The 25,460-nt window shown below is 40.1% G+C and overlaps 1 protein-coding gene and 2 long non-coding RNA genes across 3 annotated transcripts; 2 read left to right on the forward strand and 1 right to left on the reverse strand.

Annotated features, from left to right (window-relative positions):
• Positions 1-1,152: 1,152 nt before the first annotated feature.
• Positions 1,153-23,588, reverse strand: LOC133472513 (uncharacterized). Its single transcript, XR_009786740.1, has 4 exons — positions 22,330-23,588; positions 15,793-15,926; positions 3,367-3,435; positions 1,153-1,372 (listed from the first exon to the last, which is right to left on the reverse strand). It is a non-coding gene; the product is annotated as an uncharacterized LOC133472513 (long non-coding RNA).
• Positions 9,785-19,647, forward strand: LOC133472507 (ephrin-B2a-like). The gene is made up of 5 exons (XM_061763412.1): positions 9,785-10,276; positions 11,161-11,444; positions 14,425-14,517; positions 15,862-15,975; positions 16,803-19,647. Exons 1-5 carry the CDS (start codon positions 10,164-10,166, stop codon positions 17,186-17,188), a joined length of 990 nt encoding a protein of 329 aa, XP_061619396.1. The 5' UTR covers positions 9,785-10,163; the 3' UTR covers positions 17,189-19,647.
• LOC133472517 (uncharacterized) lies at positions 22,629-25,084 on the forward strand. The gene is made up of 2 exons (XR_009786742.1): positions 22,629-22,720; positions 23,972-25,084. It is a non-coding gene; the product is annotated as an uncharacterized LOC133472517 (long non-coding RNA).
• Positions 25,085-25,460: the final 376 nt, after the last annotated feature.

Genomic DNA, 25,460 nt, shown 5'->3' on the forward strand with positions numbered 1-25,460 from the left:
TGAAGCTCCTGGATTTGTTCTTTTTATTTTGGCAGAAAATCAATCTTAGATGCATCAACGTTAAATTTGACAAAACCTTTCTATTGACTGATGAGTATATTACAAAACACTATTTTACAATAAAATGAACAGAAAAGCATGAACATAGCATTGACGTGATGGTAAATGGCGATCAGCATTAACACAACAGTATAATATCCACTTTCCGTACAGTAAACAAACAACCATTCACACCTACGGGCAGTTTAGAGACTTCAATTAACCTCCACGCATGTTTTTGGGATGTGGGAGGAAACCCGAGTACCCGGAGAAAACCCCACAAAGGAGAGGCTGGATTTGAACCCGGGTCCTCAGAACTCTGAGGCAGATGTGCTAACCAGTCGCTCACCATGCCACCATAATAATAACAATAATAACGATGACAATTTAAATCAGAGATTCTCAAAACTATCCAGGGACCCCTTGAAGGAGTATTTTTGATTTTTTCCAAGGACCCCCTCATAATGCTAAAGCTAATTAAACACAATGTTCACCCCTAAATCGCATTTGAATATTCATGATGCTATTTAATAGAAAGAAACTAAACCAAATTCAAACGAGTTAGATTCCCTATTTATCCCTGACATGCACTGCTTCCATTAACGACATGACTGCAAACAGATTGGAGCTGGTTAACAAAAGGACAGTCAGCATTGCGAATTTATGCCTCTAGTGACTGTTTTTCAAATTAGCGACTGGCGACTTTTATTCCTGCGAAGAAATAAAATGTAACATTTTGAATGAAAAACATGACATGACAAGGCAAACTAATATTCATGATAGGAGTGTTGGAGAAAGGTTGATAAAATGAATTCATTGTTTTCCCCCCATGTATAACATGTTTTTCATTAGTGTCGGTCCACAAGTTATGAAATCATACTGTAATTCTTCAAATTGTTTTGCTGATAATTTTATTGGATTTTTTTAATCTTCTGAAACTTTAAATATAGTTTTCAATATCCTGATAAAACCCCTTTTTTTTCTTTATTGTAATTTGTCATGTAAAATATTTTGTGGTGGCACTGTGGGAGACTGGTTAGCACATCTGCCTCGCAGTTCTGAGGGCCCGGGGTCAAATCCGCCCTCGCCTGTGTGGAGTTTGCATGTTCTCCCCGTGCCTGCGTGGGTTTTCTCCGGGTACTCCGGTTTCCTCCCACATCCCAAAAACATGCAACGTAGGTTAATTGAAGACTCTAAATTGCCCGTAGGTGTGAATGTGACTGCGAATGGTTGTTTGTTTATCTGTGCCCTGCAATTGGCTGGCGACCGGTTCTGGGTGTACCCCGCCTCTCGCCCGAAGATAGTTGGGATAGGCTCCAGCACGCCCGCGAACCTAGTGAGGATAAAAGGAACGGAAAATGAATGAATGAAAATATTTTGTCGTTGTTTTGATTTTTTTCAAAAAGCATTAGTGTCTCAGGAACAAATGTTTCAGAAATATTTGTGTTTTTCACATGTTTATTACTGTTTACATCAGTGTGAGTGACATTATTTGTTTTTAGATATCTAAATAAACATATTTTATGTTGTTGTAGGCTATAATACTGATGATTTGTTGGAATTTCTTGTTTGTCTGTGTGACGATTTTAAATATGTTTTGAAAGACAGGTAACCTTTTGTTTAGTTGATCAAAAAGAAGAAGTAGAATGAATATGCAGTGGATTATTTCTTATTTTTTAGTTTTACAATCATCAGAAATACTACTGATAATCTGATGGAGTCCAAACCAGGGGTCTGCAACATGCGGCTCCAAAGCTGCATGTGGCTCTTTCGTCCTTCTGCTGTGGCTCTCTGTGACTTTGGAAAATAGATAATGAGTACAGTATTTAATTTAAATGTAAATTAGTTTGTTCTTTTGTCATATGTAATTCTAAATTTGAAGATTATGGTGCTGTTTCTAACATTAAAATACAGCTTTTTTTTTTTTTTTCTCAAAATATGCATCACAACCGCCAATGTGAGATTTATTGAGATATTCAACACCCGGTTGGTAAACAATGGATAAATCCAAGAAAAGGGAAGTTCCTGAAGAAAACAGAACATTTAATGCTACGTGCTACATGAATGATATTAAAAACAAACCTCGCTCACATAGCCTCACAGATGCAGTTTACAATGGTGTGTGAAAATGAAGGTGACCTTTGCAGCCCTGCTGTGGGGATGCTTGCGCGCTGAGGTTCAGGAGAAAAAAATCATATTAACCAGGTAAAATAAATATTTTAATTGGCTATTAACTAATATATATTTTACATGGTTACGTGAATTAGTTCTTTTTAAATCAAGTTGACAGCTGACTCATGCTCAACATGCAATAAAATGATGGTTTTTGAAGCATTTTTGGTTTGCTGCAGGTGGATAATTTAAGTTTGGCTTTAATTTCTTGAATATGAGGAGGACTCAAATTGACATTGACTATTTTATTTGAAAGTAAGCTTAAGCTTCAACCAACATGCAGAAATTACATTTTGTGCTCTGTAGCAGTTCATTAATTTCAAAAATTAGGCAGATTTTATACATAGTTTAATAAAATAAAATGAAATTAATGCAGTGTTATTTTCACTTCAGGTGTCAAAATGGTTTTTATGGCCCCCTATGTTTTTTTTTGTTTATGGTCCAAATACTGTAGCTCTTTGAGTATTTAAGGTTGCCGACCCCTGGTCCAAACACTCACAAGTGTATGTATCTTTAATTTGTGGAATTGAATCTTGAGCAGCTTTACTCTTTTCCCCTGTGAAGAACACTTCCTTTAAATCTGCTAATTTTAGATGCAGGGGTTAAATCGGGGAAACCAAATGCCTTCATGTCACAAAAAAAAAAGAGCTAGAATGAAAGATGACTCTATGTTGCTGCACTTTGTTGCTCATATTGTGCTTCTAGATATTAGTAGCAGGGGAAATTGATGCAGATTCTGGACAGCAAAATGATGGTCCTGTTGAGATGAAAAGAAACAAAAAGAAAATAGATTTCTTTTACCCCTTTGGCTGCTATTTGTGTCTCAAAGAGAGCAGGTGAAATGTTATCAGATCACTTCAGCTGTAAGTCTGTCGAGCCTTGTGCTAAAACCACACATGACGCGAAAACGGTGTAATGTCATGTTGCCCACGTGGAAACACAAGATGAATGACACAAAAACAAACACAGTTTAGAAAAAGCTAGAAAAAGTCATCATGCAATTTGCAACATGAAATTTCACAGTACACTTTCAATTATGGGTTCTGGAGCAGTTCAAGAAATAGTTGAAAGTAGACAAAGTCAACACTTAAGAGGATTACATACATCCTATTAGGGAGGATTGAGGAGATAGGAGAACAGAAGATGAAAACTTACTGTAGATTCAGAAAACTTCATTCACCAAAATGTCATCTGCAGCTTTTCAGTCCAGACAGTCCGTTTGAACTGTGTCAATATGTTGGTGAAAACAATAAAAGGAGTGAAAGTTATAATAAGTACTAATAGAAACTATCCTATATATTAGGGGTGGGTAGGACTTTAACATATTAATCATGATTAATTAATTATAAACAAATTAATTAGTTCAAAAAAAACACTTTAATTGCATTTTCTGTTCCAAACAACGCAGCACAGTTGTCAGTGCATGATTTCCTGATAGACCAATTATACTGATGCACATGTCAGAGCTCGTCTACCAAAATGGAGGAACTACTGTATATAAAACAGGACCAATTTCATAGATTCATTTTTTTTTAAAGACTACCCAATAGAAGCCTTGATAAGCGAAGTGGTTTTGTGCAAATTGTGCAAAAAACAGTTTTCATACCAATGGACAGCACCCGAGTTAAATATATGAGTGTCACAGCAAAGGGTCTGAATACTTATGGCTGTGTGATATTTCAGTTTTTCTTTTTTAATAAATCAGCCAAAATTTCAGCAATTCTGCTTTTTTTCTGTCAATATGGGGTGCTCTGTGTACATTAATGAGGAAAAAAATTAACTTAAATAATTTGCACAATTGGCTGCAACATAACAAAGGGTGAAAAATTTAAGGGGGTCTGAAAACTTTATATATATATATATATATATATATATATATATATATATATATATATATATATAGTATATGAAATTTGAATCAAATTTGAAACCTCAGCTGTGAATTTCCAGATTGTGGGGCGGGGGCCCCCCTTGATATGACTACTCTTCCCCCACCCCCTCATGACAACCATTCAAGTACTGCATCATCTGTTTTCACATTTGTTTTCTTGATACAATCATCAGAATATTGTCTGTTTAAATCAAGACTGCAAAAAAACTGTTTGCATGAGGACAACTAGTTTTCTCACTGAGAGTGGAGCTCACTTGTGAGAGTGGGTGGGGAGGCACCTTGTGTTCTCTGAATCATATCACTATGACTTGGTTGTTGGGTGACCAGATGCAATGACCTGAGAAGTTGAATGAGGATTGTGTGCACACTCTCAGTCATTTAGTGGAAAAGAGGGGCTCTCAAAATCCCCATGTTGGGACACTCCCATAACTGACCTTTTTTGATGCAATTCATCACATCACCTGACACAATTAAAGGTGTCAGTGTGGAGACTTGAGCTTAATGTGCAAAGCTTGAACTCTCCAAAATCAGTGTCACCACATATTATTTTAGACAGGTTTCTTACAACAAAGCAGGACTCATAAGCCCTTGTAGACAGAGATAACTGGTTGAATTAAGTTAGATGAACTGCAAACCGGCGGCACAGTGGCCGACTGGTTAGAGCGTCAGCCTCACAGTTCTGAGGACCTGGGTTCAATCCCCGGTCCCGCCATGTTCTCCCCGTGCCTGCGTGGGTTTTCTCCGGGCACTCCGGTTTCCTCCCACATCCCAAAAACATGCATTAATTGGAGACTCTAAATTGCCCGTAGATGTGACTGTGAGTGCGAATGGTTGTTTGTTTGTATGTGCCCTGCGATTGGCTGGCAACCAGTTTAGGGTGTACCCCGCCTCCTGCCCGATGACAGCTGGGATAGGCTCCAGCACGCACGCGACCCTAATGAGGAGAAGCGGCTCAGAAAATGGATGGATGGATGGATGAACTGCAAATCATTACGTAATTACTCAAATGTTCTTATTAATTAGCACCTGCAATTGGCTGGCTACCAGTCCAGTCACCTGGATAGGCTCCACCTCAAAATGGATAGATGGATATTAATACAATGGAGCCAGATGAACTGTTGCTGTGTCAATTACTTAAGAGTCGACCTTCCACCATGTTCACAGTTCTGGTGTTTAATGCTACACGATAAGGCTAAGTTAGCATGTTAACATGCTAGCATAATAATGATGACCGCATGTGTGCCACACAATCACAAAGAGTTGAGGTAGGTGTGTGTAGTTCTTCAGATGATTGACTCAACTTCCTTCCCGCTATGGTGGTGAAAGATAAAAATAAAGTAGCAACATTTAACTTTGCTCTCTTGAGAGGTCTGACATTTTGATGGCACTTCCTCGAACATCATGGCAACCTCATGTTGGCATGAGACCAGTATTTCCCGCACCGCTTCTCCTCGCTAGGGTCCCGGGCGTGCTGGAGGCCTATCCCAGCTAAATCCGGGCAAGAGGCAAGCAACACCCGGAACTAGACCAGTATTTGTCTGACTTTATTGACTCAAGGTACATTGTTCACATAAAAAAAAATTCCCACTACCAAACCAGAGTTTGACAAAAAGCATATCTACTGTACTAAAAAACAAAACAAAAAACACCACTATTCTGTTGTATGACTGGCAACACATTGAATCACAGGTTAATTGTACCTTCTGCCATCTAGTGGAAGAACATTTTATTGTTCTGCCTGTCTTTATACATCGCTGGCATAGATAGATGATCAAAGATACATTATTTGTAGTAATGGATTGATACAGGGGTTGGAAATGATTGCATTAGACATGTAGTGTGTGTCAAAAAAGGGGAGTGATTCAACCAAAGGGACCATGAAATTCTGCACACAATGTGATCTATTTAACTGCTACGGTAAGAATGACATATTTTCCCGACGACTTTATGACCTAATTGCATAAGTGCATTAATGACTGCCATCTTCTTATGAACACCCAATGTTGCAAGCATAACTGTAAAATAACCGGGCAAATTTCAAGAAATGAAAACACCTCTCTTCTGTAGGCAGCATTTACATAAGAGACAAATGGCGACTGACAACAAAGTTTTGTGTGATTTTCTTGATGTCATACTGTTGTGAGGGGATTTTACATGACTCACACACAAATGTTTAAAAGACACCCACATTCAGATGCACTGCTCAATGGGAGAAACGCTCAGAGGGTGGAGGGAAGAGACAAAGGGTAACTAGCACCCGTTGGTGAAAGAGGAAGTCAGGCTGCAGCGAGACAGGTCAGTGAATACCTAACAACCACCAGGCATACTAAAACATCACTTCCATTTCTCTTCATTCCTTACATCGTAACAGCAACAAAATCTCGCGTTTCCCTTTTCATTTAGAAGCTGTAAAGTAGCAGTAAAAAAGGCCAGTTAGATACTTGTGTTCAGTTATTGTCAGTTACAAATATGAATGATCAATAGGCGTCAATATGGAGCCACTTGTTCTACAATGCTTTATTGCAGCCCTCATTTGTCTTACCTTGCTAAAAACAAGCTTACGTCGACCTGCCCGATTAAAGGTAGCGTCCTTATCGTGAAGTGATTGGTGTCGTTTTGAAAAAGGATATATGGTAGTATCAATATGGTATAAATGTATAATTCCTAAAATGTAGGGGGTTAAATGTAAATAATATGCATCTGTGATTATGATTTCTTTGTTTTCACTGCCAAAAAATTAAAGTGTTGCCAAAATGTGTTAAAATACTGAACCAACATTGTATAATGATGATTTGTTCAACATCGACGGAGAGTTTGGCATCTATTAACCAACGGAATATTGACTGTTAAAAATCATCTCTTTCAGCATTCCAGTAAAAGCAAGCTCGTCGTGTGGGTGATGATATCAAAGTCCCAGATTGAGGTTAATGCTAATCGTGATAGGGGTTGATTTCATCTGACACCTGCCATGTTAGCATTATCTTGACTCTGGGAGCATTCGTGCACGATCTGGAGCTCATTGCTCCTACTGAGGAATATGGGCGAGAAGTAAAAAGGTCCAAAAGGTACAAGCTGCATGGACCAACTCTTCACTCTTTACTTGACTTTTTGACACCACCACCATTGTGAGATGCTGTTTAGTATGTGACCGCTGAGACTGTATGAATAATTTAATCAAAAAGGATTAATATGATTGATATGATTCATGTTGCAATAGATAATCCGTCCTCTGTTTCCTTTATTGTGCCTGGATTTGCACTTGAACCAAAGGGACGTGCATTGCTTAATTGTTGATTTAATTACAGTATACGTGTACCATTTGTTTTTATTTTTAAGTATCTTTTACTTAAAAAACTATAAAAGACTGTTCTAGTTTGGATCCAATCATAACAGTTTTAGATGTATTCAGTGCTGTGACAGCGGGGATAGCTTCAGGACCAGCACATTAATAAAATATAGATATATCTAAAGTTTGTTTTAACCAACGAAATGTCAGGCATATGCTATACTGTGTATCCATGTTTACCAAATTTCACTGCATATGCTCTCTTTGTAGTCACCCAAATTTGAGGTTTAAATGAATTAGAAATATGAAAGATGGTCACCATCGTATGTAGTTCTGTCTCTTACCGACACAAACAAGCATTTGTGATGCTTTGGTCTTCTCACGAAGATCATGTAATCGTTAAATCCACTTTGTCATTAGTTCAGATTTCCCTGGAAATGGGGATTACAGCATTGTCTTCTTAACAGCAGATTTAAATATCTATCTCAATCCAACCACCAAATCAGATGTCACAACATCGATGTTTTTAATTCATTTTGACTGACTTTGGGATGCCTTATATGTTTGTTAAAGACACCCATCCATCCGTTTTCCATGCTGTTTCGCCTGTTCGGGGTCACAGGGATCTGGAGCCTATCCCAGTTTACTTTGGGTAAAAGGCAGAATACACCTTGGACTGGTTGCCAGTCAGTCGCAGGGCACATAGAGACAGACAACCATTTAAAATGGGATTTCAATTGCTACCTCAATTATTTGTGGCATCACAGTTTGTTAAGCCATGCTGGCCCAAAAGTCTCCATGCACATACAGTATGTGGACACTTGAAGGTCACTGGGTAAAGAGACATTTGTCCTTCATAGTGACACGTCGCCTGCAGCAGCGCCGGTAACATTAATCATACGCTCACCGGACACTCCTTCAGGTTGACCTACACAATCTAATGAGATCTATTTTTTATAACGACAGTTTCCTTGCCAGGAACACAGTTTCACATGCTTTGCAACCCAAAAATCGCAACCTGAGGCTGCATTCTGAGCCACTCACCCAAGAAAATGCAAAAGCTGTATCACCCCCAAGACGCCTTTCACGAGGATGGGAACGCTCAGTTTTGACTGACAGAAATATACCCATTCAATGTGTTTGTTATTATGGTTTGTCGTAGTTTGCATGGGTGTACGTTATATGTATCATCATACTCGTTTGTTTCGCCTTCCATGTAGCTAAATCAGTTAAGCAAAATATTAGAAACACCCTTCAATACGCAGTGCAGTTCTACACCACCTCATCCAATATGAGAAACATATTGTTGAAGTGACAGTGTCAACCAAAACTGAGTATTATTACCTTTGTACAGGAAGAATTGTGGATACAGTTGTTGCACTGGACAGTCTGTTTTATATATATATATATATATATATATAATGTGTTAGGTGAACACTTTTAGGATATTAGTTAGGCAACGTTATGCAAAACAATGGCAGGTGCACAAATCATTTATAGTAAAAAAAAAAAAAACAGTTTACTGGCAGCACAGTGACCTAATGGTCAGCATGTCAACCTCTCAGTTCTGAGGTTCGGGGTTTGAATCTCGGTTTCATGTGGAGTTCTTATCTCAGGTATATATACAGTACATGAGTTTTCTCCGGTTATTGTAGCTTCCTCCGAATTTCAAAACACATTGAAAAATATGCATGTTAGGTTATATGAAGACTAAATTGTCCATAGGTGTGAATGTGATTGGTAGTGTCTTCTGTGCCCTGCACTTAGTACAAGTTGTAGTTGGCAACCAGTCCTGGGTGCACCCTGTTCCCCATAGTCAGCTGAGATAGGCTCCAGCTCACCCATGATGACCGAATAGAACAAATATATAGATAGAAAATGGATGGATGGACGACATTTCACTCGACAGCGATTCCCAGCCAGCTGTGTCTCGGCACATGAGTGTGTCGTAAGAGATCATCAGGTGTCTTGCGGGGTGTGCTGAAATGATTAATTGATTTACTACAAATAATGTATCTTTGCTCATCTATGCCAGGTATAGTACATATGGTAACAGGTAGCATGCAATTTCCTTCCACTAGATAGCAGAAGGTCCACCTGTTGCCATTCATAAAACAGAATAATAGCTTTGTGTTCAATTAAACAGGTAATCATATGTGAGTGAATTGAGATAAGATCATCATTAACTCAGTATAGCTTTGTGGCAGTTGTGTTTAGTGGTATGCTGTGAAGATTTTCTTATGTATAAGACCTTGTGCCTTGTCTCTCAAGGTTGGGAAACACTGCACTATGTGTCTTAATAAGATGATATTCAAATAAACCATCTGCAACGAAACATGATTAATCTGCCTTATAATAATGTTGCAGTCCACGAATCCTGACAACTGCAGACTTGATTCAATTATAAATGAAAAAAACTGGGTCCTGTACCATTTCCAAGCAAGCATCCAATGTGATGCGAGCGTGCATGTCTAAAATGCGCCAACCAACCCGGGTGGGCCCTCCACGCATGAGCCGGCAAAGGGGCGGGCCGGCCGCTCAGCTGATGGCTGAGCTGCTCCACACAATCTCAGTCCTCGGTGGGTGACTGCGGTCACACGAGACATTTTCTCGCCAATTATTCCCTTCGTCGACTTGCGGCGGGCACTAAATGGCATCTCGCCGCGGGATGCACCTGAAGGCACCACACGCACGCACGCACGCACAGGCAACGCACGTTGACCTGCCCCCACTGCGTGTTATGAATGCGAGCCCACGCGTGGCTTTTGTCCCGTGATGGGGAGAAGAATCACATGGAGCCACCGTGCTGTCATCCTGCTGGCCGTCATCATGGGCTCATGTCGGGCCATCACTCTGGACTCCATCCTCTGGGGCAGCGCCAACGCAAAGTGGGTACTTTCTTCGACTTTCTGCTTGAAATGCACGATTTACACAGTGCTAGTAATAATGGTTGTGTTTCCACAACGGTAATGTACTTACTATTAATGCGTTAATTTGACTGCTATAACAGGGATGAGATAAAATGATTAGCGCATGATTGATATGAATCTATTTCATGGCTTGTTAAGCATTTAGCTGCTTTTGGTTTGTGGTTTAAGGGTTAGGGTGAGGTATTGGGTTTCAAATTGCTTCCGCAAACATTAAAAAAATAAAATAAAATAAAATACCTGCACACTTAGTTTACAATTTCTACTGATTTAACTCAATCCAGTTAGTATGTGCCAAAAACACAACAAAAGTTATTGGAAAGGACTTTTTAGGTGCAGCCTTTGGACACGCTGCTGATGGAAGAGCAGAAACCGGATCTATTCTTGATCCGTCAGTTGTGGAGAGAACGGGAATAGAGGGAGGGGTGATGGTGACTATCAATTACACACTCTTTAATGATACATACGTTCGTTACATATACAAGGACCACCGTACAAGAGCATAAGTCTCAAAGCATGGCATGCAGGCAAGGTAATGAGAGCGATTGCTCTGGAATGGTGTCAGGTTTGGGGTCCCGGTTCTCCATGTTCTCATCTGCAGTGGGTGTTGACCCTCTAACCGCTGCGGTCTCTAAAAGTCAGCAGCCTTACAGACTGAGCTACTGTCCCCGATCTGTGCATGTAAGCCCATACTGATTAAGGCCATCTGGCTCCATATTGACGCCTATTGATCATTCACAATGATCTACTCTTTTGAGGAAATTATCCTCAAACCGTATCTTTCTCCGGTTTGCACATATGATGTCATTTTTGACTGTTTATTTTCCTCATATTGTTATTCACAGCTTTACTCCAGGCCAAGGTCTGGTCCTCTACCCTCAGATTGGGGACAAGATGGATATAGTCTGTCCACGGGCAGACGCCTCCAAGGGGGAAAGCGAGGAGTTCTACCGAGTGTACCTGGTCTCCCGGAGTCAGATGGAGAGCTGCACTATTCACAAGAAGGACACACCCCTGCTGAACTGCGATAAGCCGCACCGAGATGTCAAGTTCACGTTCAAGTTCCAGGAGTTCAGCCCCAACCTGTGGGGACTGGAGTTCCTCAAGGGGAAGGATTACTACATCACTTGTAAGTCATTTTGCGTCATATCTTTGGGAGTGTGAGTAAGCATCTTCACATTGACCCAACCACCTGTTCGGGTCCTACAGGTGTGACGGCTTTTATCACAATCACTCACCCATCCTGATTCAACAAGAGGCCATCATCCTTGTTGCCCTCTCACTTTGTCAGCTTGCGTGAGAGTCAGAACTGTGGCCTCGTTATCGGACTGCTGTCAGTAGAACCAACGCATCTTAGTGGCAAGTGATGCATGAGATAGTGAAGAAGTGTGACCACACAGCCTCCCCCCGCCGCGCTGCGCCGCGTTCTGACAGCACACTCGGCTCTGGCAGGACACTGCCATTCTGAGGACTTTCATGCCCCAAATCACACAAGGCTTTTACAGCATCAGGCAGATTTGACGTGAGCTTTCATGGCAACATGGCGTCTTGCCTGAGCGATGTTGTTATCTGACCTAAATGCTCCTAACAAGTGTGTACTTGTGTGCTCGTCTTTGTGTGGACGCGCACGTGTGTGTGTGTGTGTGTGTGTGCGCGCTTGTGACTGGGGTGACAGAGAGTTCTTGGGGGATTTTTCCTTCTTTAAATTGCCAATCAGCACATGTATTCATTTTATTCAATAATCCTTTAGCATCTTAAGATGAAATTTTATTTAGCCCAACCGTCAACTCTCAAATAAAAATTTTAGTTGTCCAATAAATTATGAATATAATTTATTTAATCCAAAATGCTACAGCTTCCAGGGTTTGGGTTTGTTGAGACAGTATCTCGATATTTATATACCGTATGTAAAGTGGTTAGGATTTACAACTTTAATTAAATAGTGCGATGGATGGATGAATGGATATATATATATACGATAGATAGATAGATAGATAGATAGATAGATAGATAGATAGATAGATAGATAGATAGATAGATAGATAGATAGATAGATAGAAGAAGAATCACCTTTCATTGTCATGAACATGCATGCATGCACATGAAATTTGTTCTCTGCATTTAACCCATCACAGTGAACACATACACATGTTCGTGGAAAATTTAATATTTTAATTTCCATTAAATATAAACGATTTTATTAATCAGCAAAGGAAATTCACTGTTCCAGTAGTACCCACAATGAAAACAACACAAGGCAAAATAGGCATGCTGAATGACTAATATCACTAATATGAAATATTTTAAGCAAGTCTTTATAGTTTTTTAGGAAATACAGAACACAATAGAGGGCCATAATTTCAGTGTGGTCTGACGGTCCCGTATAATGTGCATGGTGATTGGTGTGCAAATTGTTCAAGACTAATTAGGGATGGGAATTGATAAGAATGTGGCGATTCTGATTCCATTATCAATACTGCTAATCAATCCGATTCTTTATCGATTCTCTGATCAATTCTCATTGCGTGAGTGAATTAAATAATACAACTGATTTACGATATCAGGGATGTCTTTATTGTCATATAGATCATTATTATGATATGATTATACAACAGATGTTTCTGCATATTGAAAGTATTCCCTACTTTGCCAAAATGAAAAAGTGTTGTAAGTTGCTGCCGTGTCATGTAGCCTAACTTTAGAGTGGTTCTGCCTTGACCCCATGTTGGAAAAGTTCAGAACCCAAATACACTTCTTGCATGTGACAACAATGTTGCACAAGATCATCAAAATTTTATATCCTACTATAAATACAGTAATTTTATATGATATATATGCTGATATAGCATAGTATAGTATTTTTTCGTAAAATTACAATTTGCTCTTATTTTTTTCTCCATTTATTTACAAAACACATTTTATATAGAACACACATTTAAAAAATATATATAAATAATAAAAAAAATGAAAACAAATATCTATATCCAAGATTGAGTTTTAGAAACAAGTTTTTCTGCTTTTTCTGAAGGCCCTGGTTTACGCGCCTGTGGTGTCTCAGTCTGAACACTAGGGGCACTATGTAAAAGGAATACACAAATATCCATCCATCCATCCATTTCTAATCCTCACTAGGGTCGCGGGCAACCTGGAGCCTATCCCAGCTATCTTTGGGTGAGAGGCGGGGTACACCCTGAACTGGTTGCCAGTCAATCGCAGGGCACATCGAAACAAACAACCATCCGCACTCACATTCACACCTACGGGCAATTTAGAGTCTTCAATGCATGTTTTTGGCATGTGGGAGGAAACCGGAGTACCCAGAGAATACCCACGCAGACACAGGGAGCACATGCAAACTCCACACAAGCGGGGCCGGGATTTGAACCCCATTCCTCAGAACTGTGACGCAGATGTGCTAACCAGTTGTCCACCGTGCCGCCAATACACAAATATAATAAACAAAAATATAAGTGTAACACTTTTGATTTTGCTCCCATTTTTTGTGAGCTGGACTCAAAGATCTAAAACTTTTTCTACATATACAAAAGACCATTTCCCTCAAATATTGTTCACCAATCTGTCTAAATCTCTGTTAGTGAGCATTTCTCCTTTGCCGAGATAATCCATCCCACCTCACAGGTGGCATATCAAGATTATTGCACAATCCAGTGAGCTCAAATAAGATGTGTATCAAAATTCCTGCCTTTATGCAGATGATAACGCTAATTTCTGTTGGGAACTGGTCGAGATTTATTGCAATTTGGTTACCTTATACAACTTGTTGAGAGCAACAAAACTCAAGAAACACTCATCAAGCAGTGCTGTCCGACAGCTCTATAAACTACAGCTACAAAAATGAGCATATTGTTCAATTATTATATTTTGGACTGTGACAATCAAAACCGTCCATCAAACAACGGACGTATTGCTTACGTGTACCTAATGTTGTGGGAGCTGTGATAGTATTTGCTTCAGTTTGTGGGCACATCTGCATTTTCCTGCTTAAAACTGATGCAATATTTGGCACCTGGCAAAACTCTTAACATTGCCTGATAATCATCTTTTACAATAGCTTCAGTTGGAGTAACTATGCTTACTCTCTGTATCAGCTACATCTACAGGAGCTCTGCAAAGTCTGGATAACACTAATGGAGGCGTGTGCAGGACCAAATCCATGAAGCTGGTGCTGAGAGTCGGGCAAAGTAAGACCTTATAGATGAATATACTGTATGTATTTGCGTAATGTGTTTGGATCCATTGCAACATAACAGTATGTACAGTATGTCTATCTGACTAACATGAATTTTAACCTTCCAGTTATTGAAATGAAATATAATAATATCACCACCTAAGTGGTAGAATAATCTCTCTATTGCCATCCACTCGTTCTCTTGCAGAGTAAAAGACTGCTGTGATAAATAATCTCAAATCCCTACTAACTGCTTTACACCATCAGTACCTACTTGCATGCAATCATTTAGACTGGATACTCTTTTTCTCCCATTTTAACTGATGGTCCATTTGAATTACATTGCACCCAAACATATTTAAATAAATATCTGGATTATTTTTTTCTACAAGCTTTTTCTAATGCTTTTTTTTTTTTTTAATATTGACAAATGATACACAGAAGAAGCTTAGCTTAAGTCAATGCTGAAATACACATTACAGACATAATGATTAGCATAACGGATATCAACATACCGTATATACTGAACCAATTATTCATGTTTCTTCATACATGTGATGCTACATTTGAGATGTTATCCAAATATTAGACACACGACTGTGTGCGTGCAACTAAATGCTTGAAAATTATGAATTTGTTGAAGCCCCAAACTGCAGTTTTGCAGTATTATTCACATGAATAATTGAACAGGTGGACTTCAACATGAAAATTCAGCATTTTGTGTGTTTGTCAACTGATCTTGCAAATATGGGTTCGCTTTCATGTTGCGTTTAGAAAACACCACTGCGCAAACAAACACTTAAAAGCAGCAGAAAGCAGTAAAATCTAAAAAGATTTAGTTGGAAGACTGAGTTAAATTTGTGCATATATTAATGTCAGTTAATAGAAGTCATTGACATTCAAGGATTGTCAGCTTGAGCTCTATATTTAGAAAAGGAAGAATTGTGTCTTTGGCTGGAAATTGAACTTTCAATCAAGTTAGTAGCTATGCATTATTGATCAAGTGCATGCAGTGTGCGCTACGGTATCCGAACACAAAAGTAATTTTAGTTCTGAATTACTCAAAAGACCAAAAAGAAGTTTTTTTTTTAGAGGAATAAATCAAAGGCACATATCCACATTTTTAAAAGGAAACTTTAAGCATTGAAATTAGTCACGCAATGAGCAAAAAGATCGTTTATGGTTGAGTTGTATTCATTCATTTATTATTAATATTGATCAGCAATACCCCTTTGACTTGAATTCTTTAATTCATTGAAATATGTGTCCAATCATCGACAAAACACACCTCTCATGTTGTTGAGAACTGATGTTTCTGTCCTATCCTCCTTGATGTGTTCAATTGTTTTTGTTGCAGGTTCCTCAGATCCTCGATCAACACTTCAGGAGTCCCCGACCAGATTTTCCCCGACACAACCAAAACTGAAAGACAAGGATGCAGCTAAAGATAATGATATCAAGAGCAAAACCGGCAAGTTCAATGTTTGTATTTTTATTTTTTTTATTCCTGATACAGTACGTGCGCTATACCCGCAGCATCTTACTCGGAAACCTTGTTGACCAGGTATTCTGCCTTGGTCGATGGAAAAGCGCCATACATTGAAAGTACAGTATGGCTTTAGAATTGGATGAATATAAGAAATATCAATAGTGGTGTTTCTGATGAAACTCATTATCTTGAGCAGCACAAACACAACAATATTGACGTGTTCCACCATTTTGGTCAGAGTGCACACGTGAACACACTGATTCTATCTACTCTTAATACTTACAAATTCTCACTGACACTGTAAAATATTGTAAAAAAGTCTTCCCAGACGAGTGGGAGCTGTTAAACCGCCACAGGGGATTCCATTCGATCGTTTCTGTAGCTGCAATGAACAGGCACCTGATATTTGTGTGCATTTTTGTTTACAGTATGTGAAGACACCTGTTCCTGTCTGTTTTGAACACTAACGCTTGCTAAGTTATGCTGCCCAAAACACACGTTTCAGCAAAGCCTGCGCAGCACCACAGGTTGCTGCTCCTGCCATCTTTCTTGGCCGCCTTTGCTGTGTTTCGACTTTACGCTTTGTATTGATGTGTTTCTTCGAGTGGAAGCCCTCTGGTCGATTGGCCCTGGGCAAATGGGAGTCTGCATGTGCGTCCTCATTTCGGCCCTTTGATAAATGCCTTCAGGCTCCAGTTTTCACAATAAATTGCATGTTCACACAACTATTGAATGAGCGATGGGGACATTCAATTCACTCTTTTATCTCAGTTTCTCCTTCCCTCTCTGTGTCCTGTTGTCCCTGACAGACGCAGGCTCAGAAGCAGGGCAGTTCAACCCCGGTGGCAGTGGTGGCTCACAGCCAGGACTGTTGATATGGGTTGTCTCGGCCTGTGTGATCCTCCTCCTCCTCATCATCATCCCGTCGGCCGTGCTGTGGAAGTGTCGTCGCTGTGTCCCAGATAGGCAGCAGTCTGCGTCTGTGTCCCTCAACACTTTAGCTGTGCCAAAGCGGGACAGCATCAGCAGCGACAACATTGGCTCGGACCGCAGCGAGATCGTCTTTCCTCTGCAGGCCTCCGACAGCAGGCTCTGTCGACATTTTGAGCGTGTGAGCGGCGAATATGGACCCCCTGTGTACATTGTTAAGGAGATAATGCCCCAGACCCCCACTAACATTTACTATAAAGTCTAATTTTGGCTGCTTGCAATGCCATTTCTTCTTTGCTAATAATGTTATTAGCACTGTGGACAAGAGGACAGAACAGCTTGCCTCATAAAATAAGTATTTTTTTGTGAAGAGACAATCAGAGAGAAACATCCAAGGAGACTAATCAATAATCGATTCCACACATTTAGTAAATAAACAATTTGCCTATGCCCTGCGATTGGCTGGCAACCACTTCAGGGTGTACCCCGCCTCCTGGCCGATGATAGCTGGGATCGGCTCCAGCACGCTCCCGTGACCCTAGTGAGGAGAAGCGGCTCAGAAAATGGATGGATGGATGGATGGACGACTTGCCTATTATGATTTCTAATTGAAGCGGTTTTGAAATATTTTGAAACTTTTAGTCTCAACTTCATCTTGCATCTTTCGTAAATATGTACAGTATGTGTTGATTTACTTTTTTTTTTTTTTTAAACAAATCAATCCGATGTTGCACTCCAAATTGTTGAAACACTTTCCCCTACTTTAAGCACACTTATATTTCTTTACTAGAACTTTAAAAACTGGATGAAATTGTTTTAGGGAAAATAAAATTTGGAATTTGTGGCTTTTATTCGGGTTTTCCAACTATTGGAAATTTGCAGTGATTGTGCATTTCTATAACATACATTTATAGGTTTCAGGTCATTGTATATCCATGGTTACATGGTATAATAATAATAATAAATTTATTTTATAGAGCGCTTTAAAAGGGTACTCAAGATGCTTCACAAATAATAAAATGCTAGGATTAAAACATTTTGAATCAACTGAAATTGAAATGTCTGAATGCGTTTCGATCAACACTAAATTGCACTAATAAAAGCAGTAAATAATACGAGAAACACAACCAAATTGCACTTGTAGAATCACTAAATGTGACAGAATTCCTTAATTTCCCTCAGGGAAGTTTATGAATATAAATGTACAAAATCACAACTGACTTGACAAACAGTAGGATGTTAAAGAAACAAGTTTCCATCAGGAACAATCCTTTTAAAAAATAAATAAATAAATAGTGTTTCTGCTTTCTTTTGGGTGCAATTAGAAGGGTGACATTGCTCAGAGTCCATTTACTTTTTACTTCTAAATATGTGCAAGGGAAATTGAATGTCAGTCTGCTTAGTGGCATCATGCTGTGAGCGTCTGTGTGCAATGTTAGGCTTAACAGATTAGAGTGAGGAAGGGTCCCTTGTATATGAACATTTTTACTGACCAGTAAAAGATATGTATATGAATATCTTTGGAATGGCCATAATCTGAAGTAAAGTGGCGCTATAACCCCAAACCCTCAGCGATTTACCCAATCAGAAGCTTCAAGTCTGTAGCTTCAAGAATAACACATTTGAATATACATTAACAGCACAAAAATTATGACATTATTCAAATCATCATTCTTCCCATCCCCCCCAAAACAAAACAATAATGTTTTTAGTGGCTTGAAACACAGTGGTTGAAAATTCAAACACAAAACATATTTCAAAAAGTAAAATTTACTTTGTTCACTGCAGCTTCCTAAGCTTCCAGCTTCTCATCCACATACACGAGGCATCGTTATCTTTAATTATTGTCGTAAAAAAAAAAAAAAAAACAGTCAGCAGTTGACTGTCTCCCAGCCTCTCCTGTGGCAACATGCATGACATCCATGGATGAACACGTTTCATGCTCCCTCAGCCACATCATGCCACACATTTTCAACCTGTCAGCTTCCATGAGCCTCTCAGTCACTAGAGACACGCTTACTTCTGATGATTGCAGGTCTACTTTAGCTTTGTGTTGTTGTTCAACCCGTGAACACAAGATAAATGCAGTTTTTTTTTTTTTTTTTTTTTTTACAATGGCCTGTAATCATTTATACGCTTTAGTAAAGATTGCAGAACGTAGCTCACTCCTTTCTGACAAGAGTGACGCTCGAAACCTGTACTCTCGTAAGACCAACATCAACCAAATTAAACAATCAATACCATTTCTTGATGAATATCACAAAAATTGTGACTATTTTTGTTCACGTCTGTGGATGTGAGTCAGTCACAACTTGGGTTTCTAAACAAGAGGTAAAACGTTTGTGTTTTGTGCGCCAGTGTGTGATTCTTGCAAGATGTTCTTTGTGCAATGTGAAGCTTCACAGCTGGATAGGCCATGGTCAGTTGACCCCGGGGTCACAAGGAGACAATGGCCAGTCAGGCCTCAATAGGAAGAACTAAACAGGGACCCCTGCGCTGATGGTCCCTGATGTGGGAGGAGCCATTTTAGAAAGAAGGTCACAGAAATGGGCAAAGGGCATGTATCTCAAGTACAGGGTTGAATGTCACTAGGAATTGTACCGACATATTAGTTTGAATTGTTTTTGTTGCATCTCAGATGTCTTATACATGTACAGGCCTTTTTTCCCACCTTTTTGTTTTTCGCAAAATAAAAAGCAGCAGCTTGAAATGCTGTTTCTCTAATACCTGCTCCAAACCCATTTTGACCCGTCTAAGTATCGTTTGTACTGAGAGCATAGCTTGAAGAGGAGGGGGGAGCTCGTATAAGGCGAGCCATATGCTTTCATCTGAGGGACTAAAAGTCTTACAAGCTCCTCGATGCCCCCACCCCCATCTCACTTCCATGCGGAAGAGCTGGTCGCACGAGTGGCTTTGTGTGGCGGGTCGGGGGTTGGTGGTTGGGTTGGGGTGGAGGCATGAACTCAGTTGAGAGAGCAGGAAGAGGAGAAGACAGTTTTGTAAAGTTGGGTGAAAAGCAGGTGGCAAAAGTACACACACTCTGTACTTATATGAAGAAGTGCTGATTCAAATCCTTTAGGAAAAGTAAAAAAAAAAAAATATATATATATGGATTATGAAATGTACTCAAGTGCAAAAAATTAATTTCTACTGTTTTTACATACAATACCCATTCTGATACATTCTATATCTGTTAAATCAACCAATAAATGATATATTAAAAAAAAAAAATACACCTAGCTTGTATGCGTTTTTTTTCCGATTAGACAGAGAATTCTTGAATAATTTCTTAAACAAGGCCATGAATGGGGAATAGCTTGCTCCTTCGAATATGTTGTCGTTTGTTTACGGTCCTCCATGTCACCACTGTCTCTGTTTTATCAGCCTTATACTGTAAGTCCCTAAAATGTCCCAACCACTTAATCAAGATTTCAACCGCAGTTGACTTTACCTGCCTATTTATTTACATTTTTTTTCCCTTACCCGTGGATGTTGAAAAAAGTATTGTTACTTTTTTACATTATTTTGACAACAGGTAGAAAGTACAGAAATCTGTGTTCAAATGTTGGGAGAAAAGTAAAAATTGGTGAGAAAAATAAATACTCAAGTAAAATACAGGGAGACTACCTGAAAACTCGACTTAAGCAATTAAGTATTGCTACTAGTTAGTTACTTTCCACAACTGGTCTTCTGTGAGAGGGAATTTAGTGTTAATGCTTCCTCTTGACATTATTATTTATGACATTACAGTATAATATTTAGTTTGCTAGTTCCCTCTGCTGGCCAGTTAACATACTGTATTTAATGTACTGTATCGCAATTGCTTCTCCAATCCATTCGGATGAATAGATAAAATAAATAAATAAATACATTTGTATATCACATCCACTTTGTGTGATAAAAAAAAGCCCCACATGATCTGACAATTTCCATTTCATTTGATCTGTTTGATGCAGACAGGTGCTATTATTTCACAACCAGCTTTGGAAAAGCTCTAGAAGTGTTTCTTTTCCCATTTTAAGTGCATTATTATTATTATTTTTTTTTTAACTCTTACCTCAGTGCTGTAAAGTGACATACTGTATGTTTGGGAGGAATATTTTAATCCCAGACCACAGGAAGTGCTCCACATTGTTATAACTACAAAATTGCTGCAGCATATAAAGTAAAAATGTTAACAATGACGAACGGTCCAAATTGATGTTCCAATGACATCTACATGAGCTTTCCTAAGCGACAATGAACAACTGTACAGTATGTTAAGGCAGAGATAGTGCCAACATCTTAAACCCAAAACAACATCGTCAAACAGCATAATTTAATTGTATTTCTAAACTATGGTGTCATTTGTAGAATGGACAGTTGTGTACATTTGTAGGAATCAGCATTTGGCAGAAAACTTTACAAGGTGTTCACTCTATGGAGTGGTTTGTTCTCAATCAGGTGAGAAAGCAGCAAAAAACAAACAAACAAACAAAACAAAACCTAAAAAAAAACAACTATTCTCATGGGAAATCTTTTCCATTGTCTAAAACCATCAAAGGCAGTGAATGTGAACTTGCAAAAATGTATTAGATTTTTCAGGTGACATTGGCAAAGAAGTTTGAAATATCTGAAAGAAACCTACTATATTTTAATGCTAAACATGACAAAAATGAAAATGTCATTTCACTTCCAGATCTTTTGATGGGTAAAATATTGAAACAGTTTTGCACACCTATTAAGAAAGCCTAAACGCACTGAAAAAAAAATCCTTTGAATTTACTTAATTCGAACATGTACATAAATTGTACATGATTAAAATGTGTTAAATCAACATATATGGTTTGATTATTTTCGAGGAAAAGAGGGGACAATTACGTCAGTTGACCACACTTTAAACACGTCCAACCAAAAATGAAAGTGCAATTTCCCCCATGTGTGCTGTGGACGTTTGGATCAATTTTAAAAAGAAAGTTGATTTGACGCTGTATTAAATTAAGTGTTGTCGTTTCCTCAATAGTTTTAACAATCCACATTCATCAAATTATTACATTTGCCAATCGAGCCTTTGTCTTAGATAATTAATCGTGAAAGGAAAAGTATGTGAGTTGAGGAAATTAAATAACGTTTCAGATATATACACATTTTAAAAGACTGATACAAGAAGCAACAGGTCAATTATTGGATGCACGAGTATGCTCTGGGTTTAGAAAAAAAAATAAAACAAAAAACCACCACCAACAACAAAAACAAATGGTCCGCATTAAAAGAAAGGGGGGAAAAATAGTTCCACTGGACTGTCCATACGTTCCAGATGATGAGTCTTGTCAATGAAATCCAAGTTAGGTTAAACTAAACATGTACACTTGGGCGGGCTGCGCTCGTTTACACGTTTAAAGTGAAGATGCGAATTCGGAGACGAACCTTTTCTCTTGTGCTGCTCGCTCAGAGGCGTCTGAGATGCGGCGCCGTTGGCTCGCAGGGGTGCAGTCGGAAGTCGCGTGGTTTGTGTATGCAAATGCGGGGCGAGTTGGGGGTTGTAGCTCCATATTTACGTTCAGTGGGAGCCGCCCTTCATTCAGCCACATGCTTAGCAAGTGGTCGCCTTCGCGCCACTTTAATCGCGTCCAAGCGGCGCAACGGGGCCACACGTTCGCTCCCGATCAGCGCCAGGCACGTCGCCCACTTGTTTTTTTTTTATTTTTTTATTTTTTTTTCCGCCGCGGGCCCAAAAGTTTGCTGAATTGTTGCGCGTTGATTCCGCTTTTGTCGGCGGCGGCAGAGTGCAAGTAGCGAAGATGGTGGATTTCGGCTGGTGAGTGTCTGTCGAGCGCATGTTTACCAGCAAGGAAGTCTGCTTTGGGCTCTTTTCAAGTCTTCGCGTGGATATGGCAAATGTTATCCCGGCGTATACTGCGTGCACGTTACCGCCGTGGTGGTTGGGGGGGAAAAAAGCAAGCGCTTTGGCGCAAATGATGATTTGGCGACGAAAACAGTGTAACATGAGGCGCATGGCAGCCCCCTCTGCTTCCACCATTGAGGGAATGAGGGAGATTTGAAAAGCTGTCCCGAGCTTTCGGCGGGTCGCTTTCGCAACTAGTTCAAACTGATAATGACGTGGTAGAAGTGAGTTAAATGCGAGGGCGACGGCGTAATAGTTTGAAAAGTCGAAAAACAGCAAATGCGGCGAATTAGCTGCCAGCTTGGAGTGCAGTGGTGTGTGAGTTAAAGTGCCCCCAGAACAAAGCGGCAGCACATGGGCAAGCTTAGGCCGCGCGCTCAGCTAGCTAGCTAGCATGGTATCCTCCACTTGAATCGCAACTTTCAAGTAAAAAATGTAGACTGTTAATCACGCTCCCCATTATTTGACGCACCCAATACTGTAGAGAAGAGATTAAAAAAAGTATCTTTATTAATTCAATTGATGTTTGTTGTTGGCGTAGCTAAGGCTAACGTGTACCATTACATTTCGTAATACCCCAAAAAGCCGACTTTTACAGCGCTAACTATTTGGTTGTAAAGCGAGGTTGCCCCTGTTCCATCCCGGCTCAGACAAATGTCTTTTAAAAGCCACTCCACGCCAGATGCAAGCGGCACGGTTTGCCATGTTTTCAGCGTGCTAACAGCAGCTAGCCGCGGCTAGGCTACCTCGTCCAGCACGCAGCTGCCCGTTCGCTCTTCGTATTGGCGGCGGGGGGGGGGGGGGGGGGGGGGGGGGGGGGGTTGTGTTGGGAAGGGATTCGAACGCGCGACAAGCGCGACACACTGCCACAGTGCTCGAGCTACGTTCGGGCGGGCGTCGGTTTGCAGCTATTTACGCTGAGGTTGGCGCACTTCTGGGCGCCATGTTAAAGGCGGTGGGTGGGGGAGGGGTGAACAGCACTCCCCGCGCACGCGCTGCCGTGGAGCCGAAGAACGCGACTCGCTCATTCATTTGCGCGCAAATAAGTCACTGTCGTCATTGTGTTGCTCGGATATGACTTATGATCACAAGTTGCCTTGCATTGCATTTGTACCTGTTGCTGCACCGGTCCTCACCTTGTTTTCTCTTCTGCTTTCCTTCCAGGTCCACTCTGGAATGGAAGCAGCACAAAGCACGAGCCTTTCGACCGACACTCTGGTCAGTCTGTGTATTGTCAAAGTGCTTACAGTGCAGGTAGTTCTATGCAATACCTACTGCAGTGGAGGCACTTAAAGCAATATGCAGACACGTGTGTACAGTCACCCTCATCTTGCATGTCTTTTGCAGAACTGTCTTTGTGCTAAGGTGCATCTAGTGCAGATAGTGAAATAGACTAGCACCTACTGCCCTAAGTGCTCCTTCTGGCATAAGGGGCTGTGATATGCGCCACCAGACCAATCCTAATTTCTAATTGGGCTCAAATGTCTTGCAGTTCTCTGCTAGTTTTGCATAGTTGCACTACAAGAATAGATGAGTTGTGCAAATCTATGCAAAACTGATGGTGGCCTGCTTGCTCTCCACCTGTTTGGATTTTTGGTTTTTGGATGTGGCATCCACGCAATCTGAACTCCCGCATGCTTTAATGTGCCAAGCGCAACTGCAGATGTATTTTCTAGGTGTCCTCGAAGGCCCACGGGTTCAGCAGTGCTAAAGTGCTTATAGTGCAGGTAGTACTTTTCTCCAATCTACTGCAATGTAAGCACTTGAAGTATTTCTAACTAACAGCCACATTTTTAAGCGTTCGTATCCAATGATCTTAAATTATGCTTCTCATCACTTGGTCAGTTTTGCTGGTTTGCATTCAGCTTTAACTGAGGTTTGCTGTGCAAATCCATGCAAAACTGACTAGGTGGATGAAATATCGCTTAACATTTTGAGATTCCAACTATACTTGGGTATGTATGCAAATAAACATGATTATGTGTGTAACTGAGATTTCGGGAGGTGTCCCTTCTTGTGCAGGTGGGGATGAGTAGCAATGCTGTATACTTGGAGGTATTGCACTTGTCCCGGCCTGTATAGGAATGAGGAGGATATGGTCGGTCAGACAGAACTGAACTGTGACCCCCACCTGCTGCTCATTAATCTGCAAAAACCAAGTCATGTAATGTTTTGATGAAGTCGCCTTGTATCATTGTACAAAGATTTAAGTGCCATGGTGGTGATTATTATTGTTTTTGTATTTGCACTCATGCGAATAAAATTACTTGGAACCATTCTGTTTTGTATTAATTTTGTCATTAGATACTGGTCAGAGTTATGTTTAATATACTGTATTTAACTTTATCATCCCGGATAAGCGGTAGAGAATGGATGGATGGATGGATAACTTTATCATGGTTGCCAAACTTGCCCCAGATACTTGTGACTTTAGCCTGACCAAAATATCCCCCCCCCCCCCCCCCCCCCACTCAGTTGCCCTTAAACAGATTTTGGTGTACATTCGAGTTGTTGAGAGCTGCACACGTCAGTTAAGTCCACTTGAAAATCTACGTCACGTTGCCAACAAACACTTAAAACACAAAAAAATGCTCCCTAGTGACTTGAGTGAATATTTTGCAACCTGTTTAGCCTCCCCCCCAAAATAAATAGA

The sequence above is a fragment of the Phyllopteryx taeniolatus genome, chromosome 2 (genome assembly GCF_024500385.1).
Source record: "Phyllopteryx taeniolatus isolate TA_2022b chromosome 2, UOR_Ptae_1.2, whole genome shotgun sequence".
In the NCBI taxonomy this organism is placed as follows: Eukaryota; Metazoa; Chordata; class Actinopteri; order Syngnathiformes; family Syngnathidae; genus Phyllopteryx; species Phyllopteryx taeniolatus.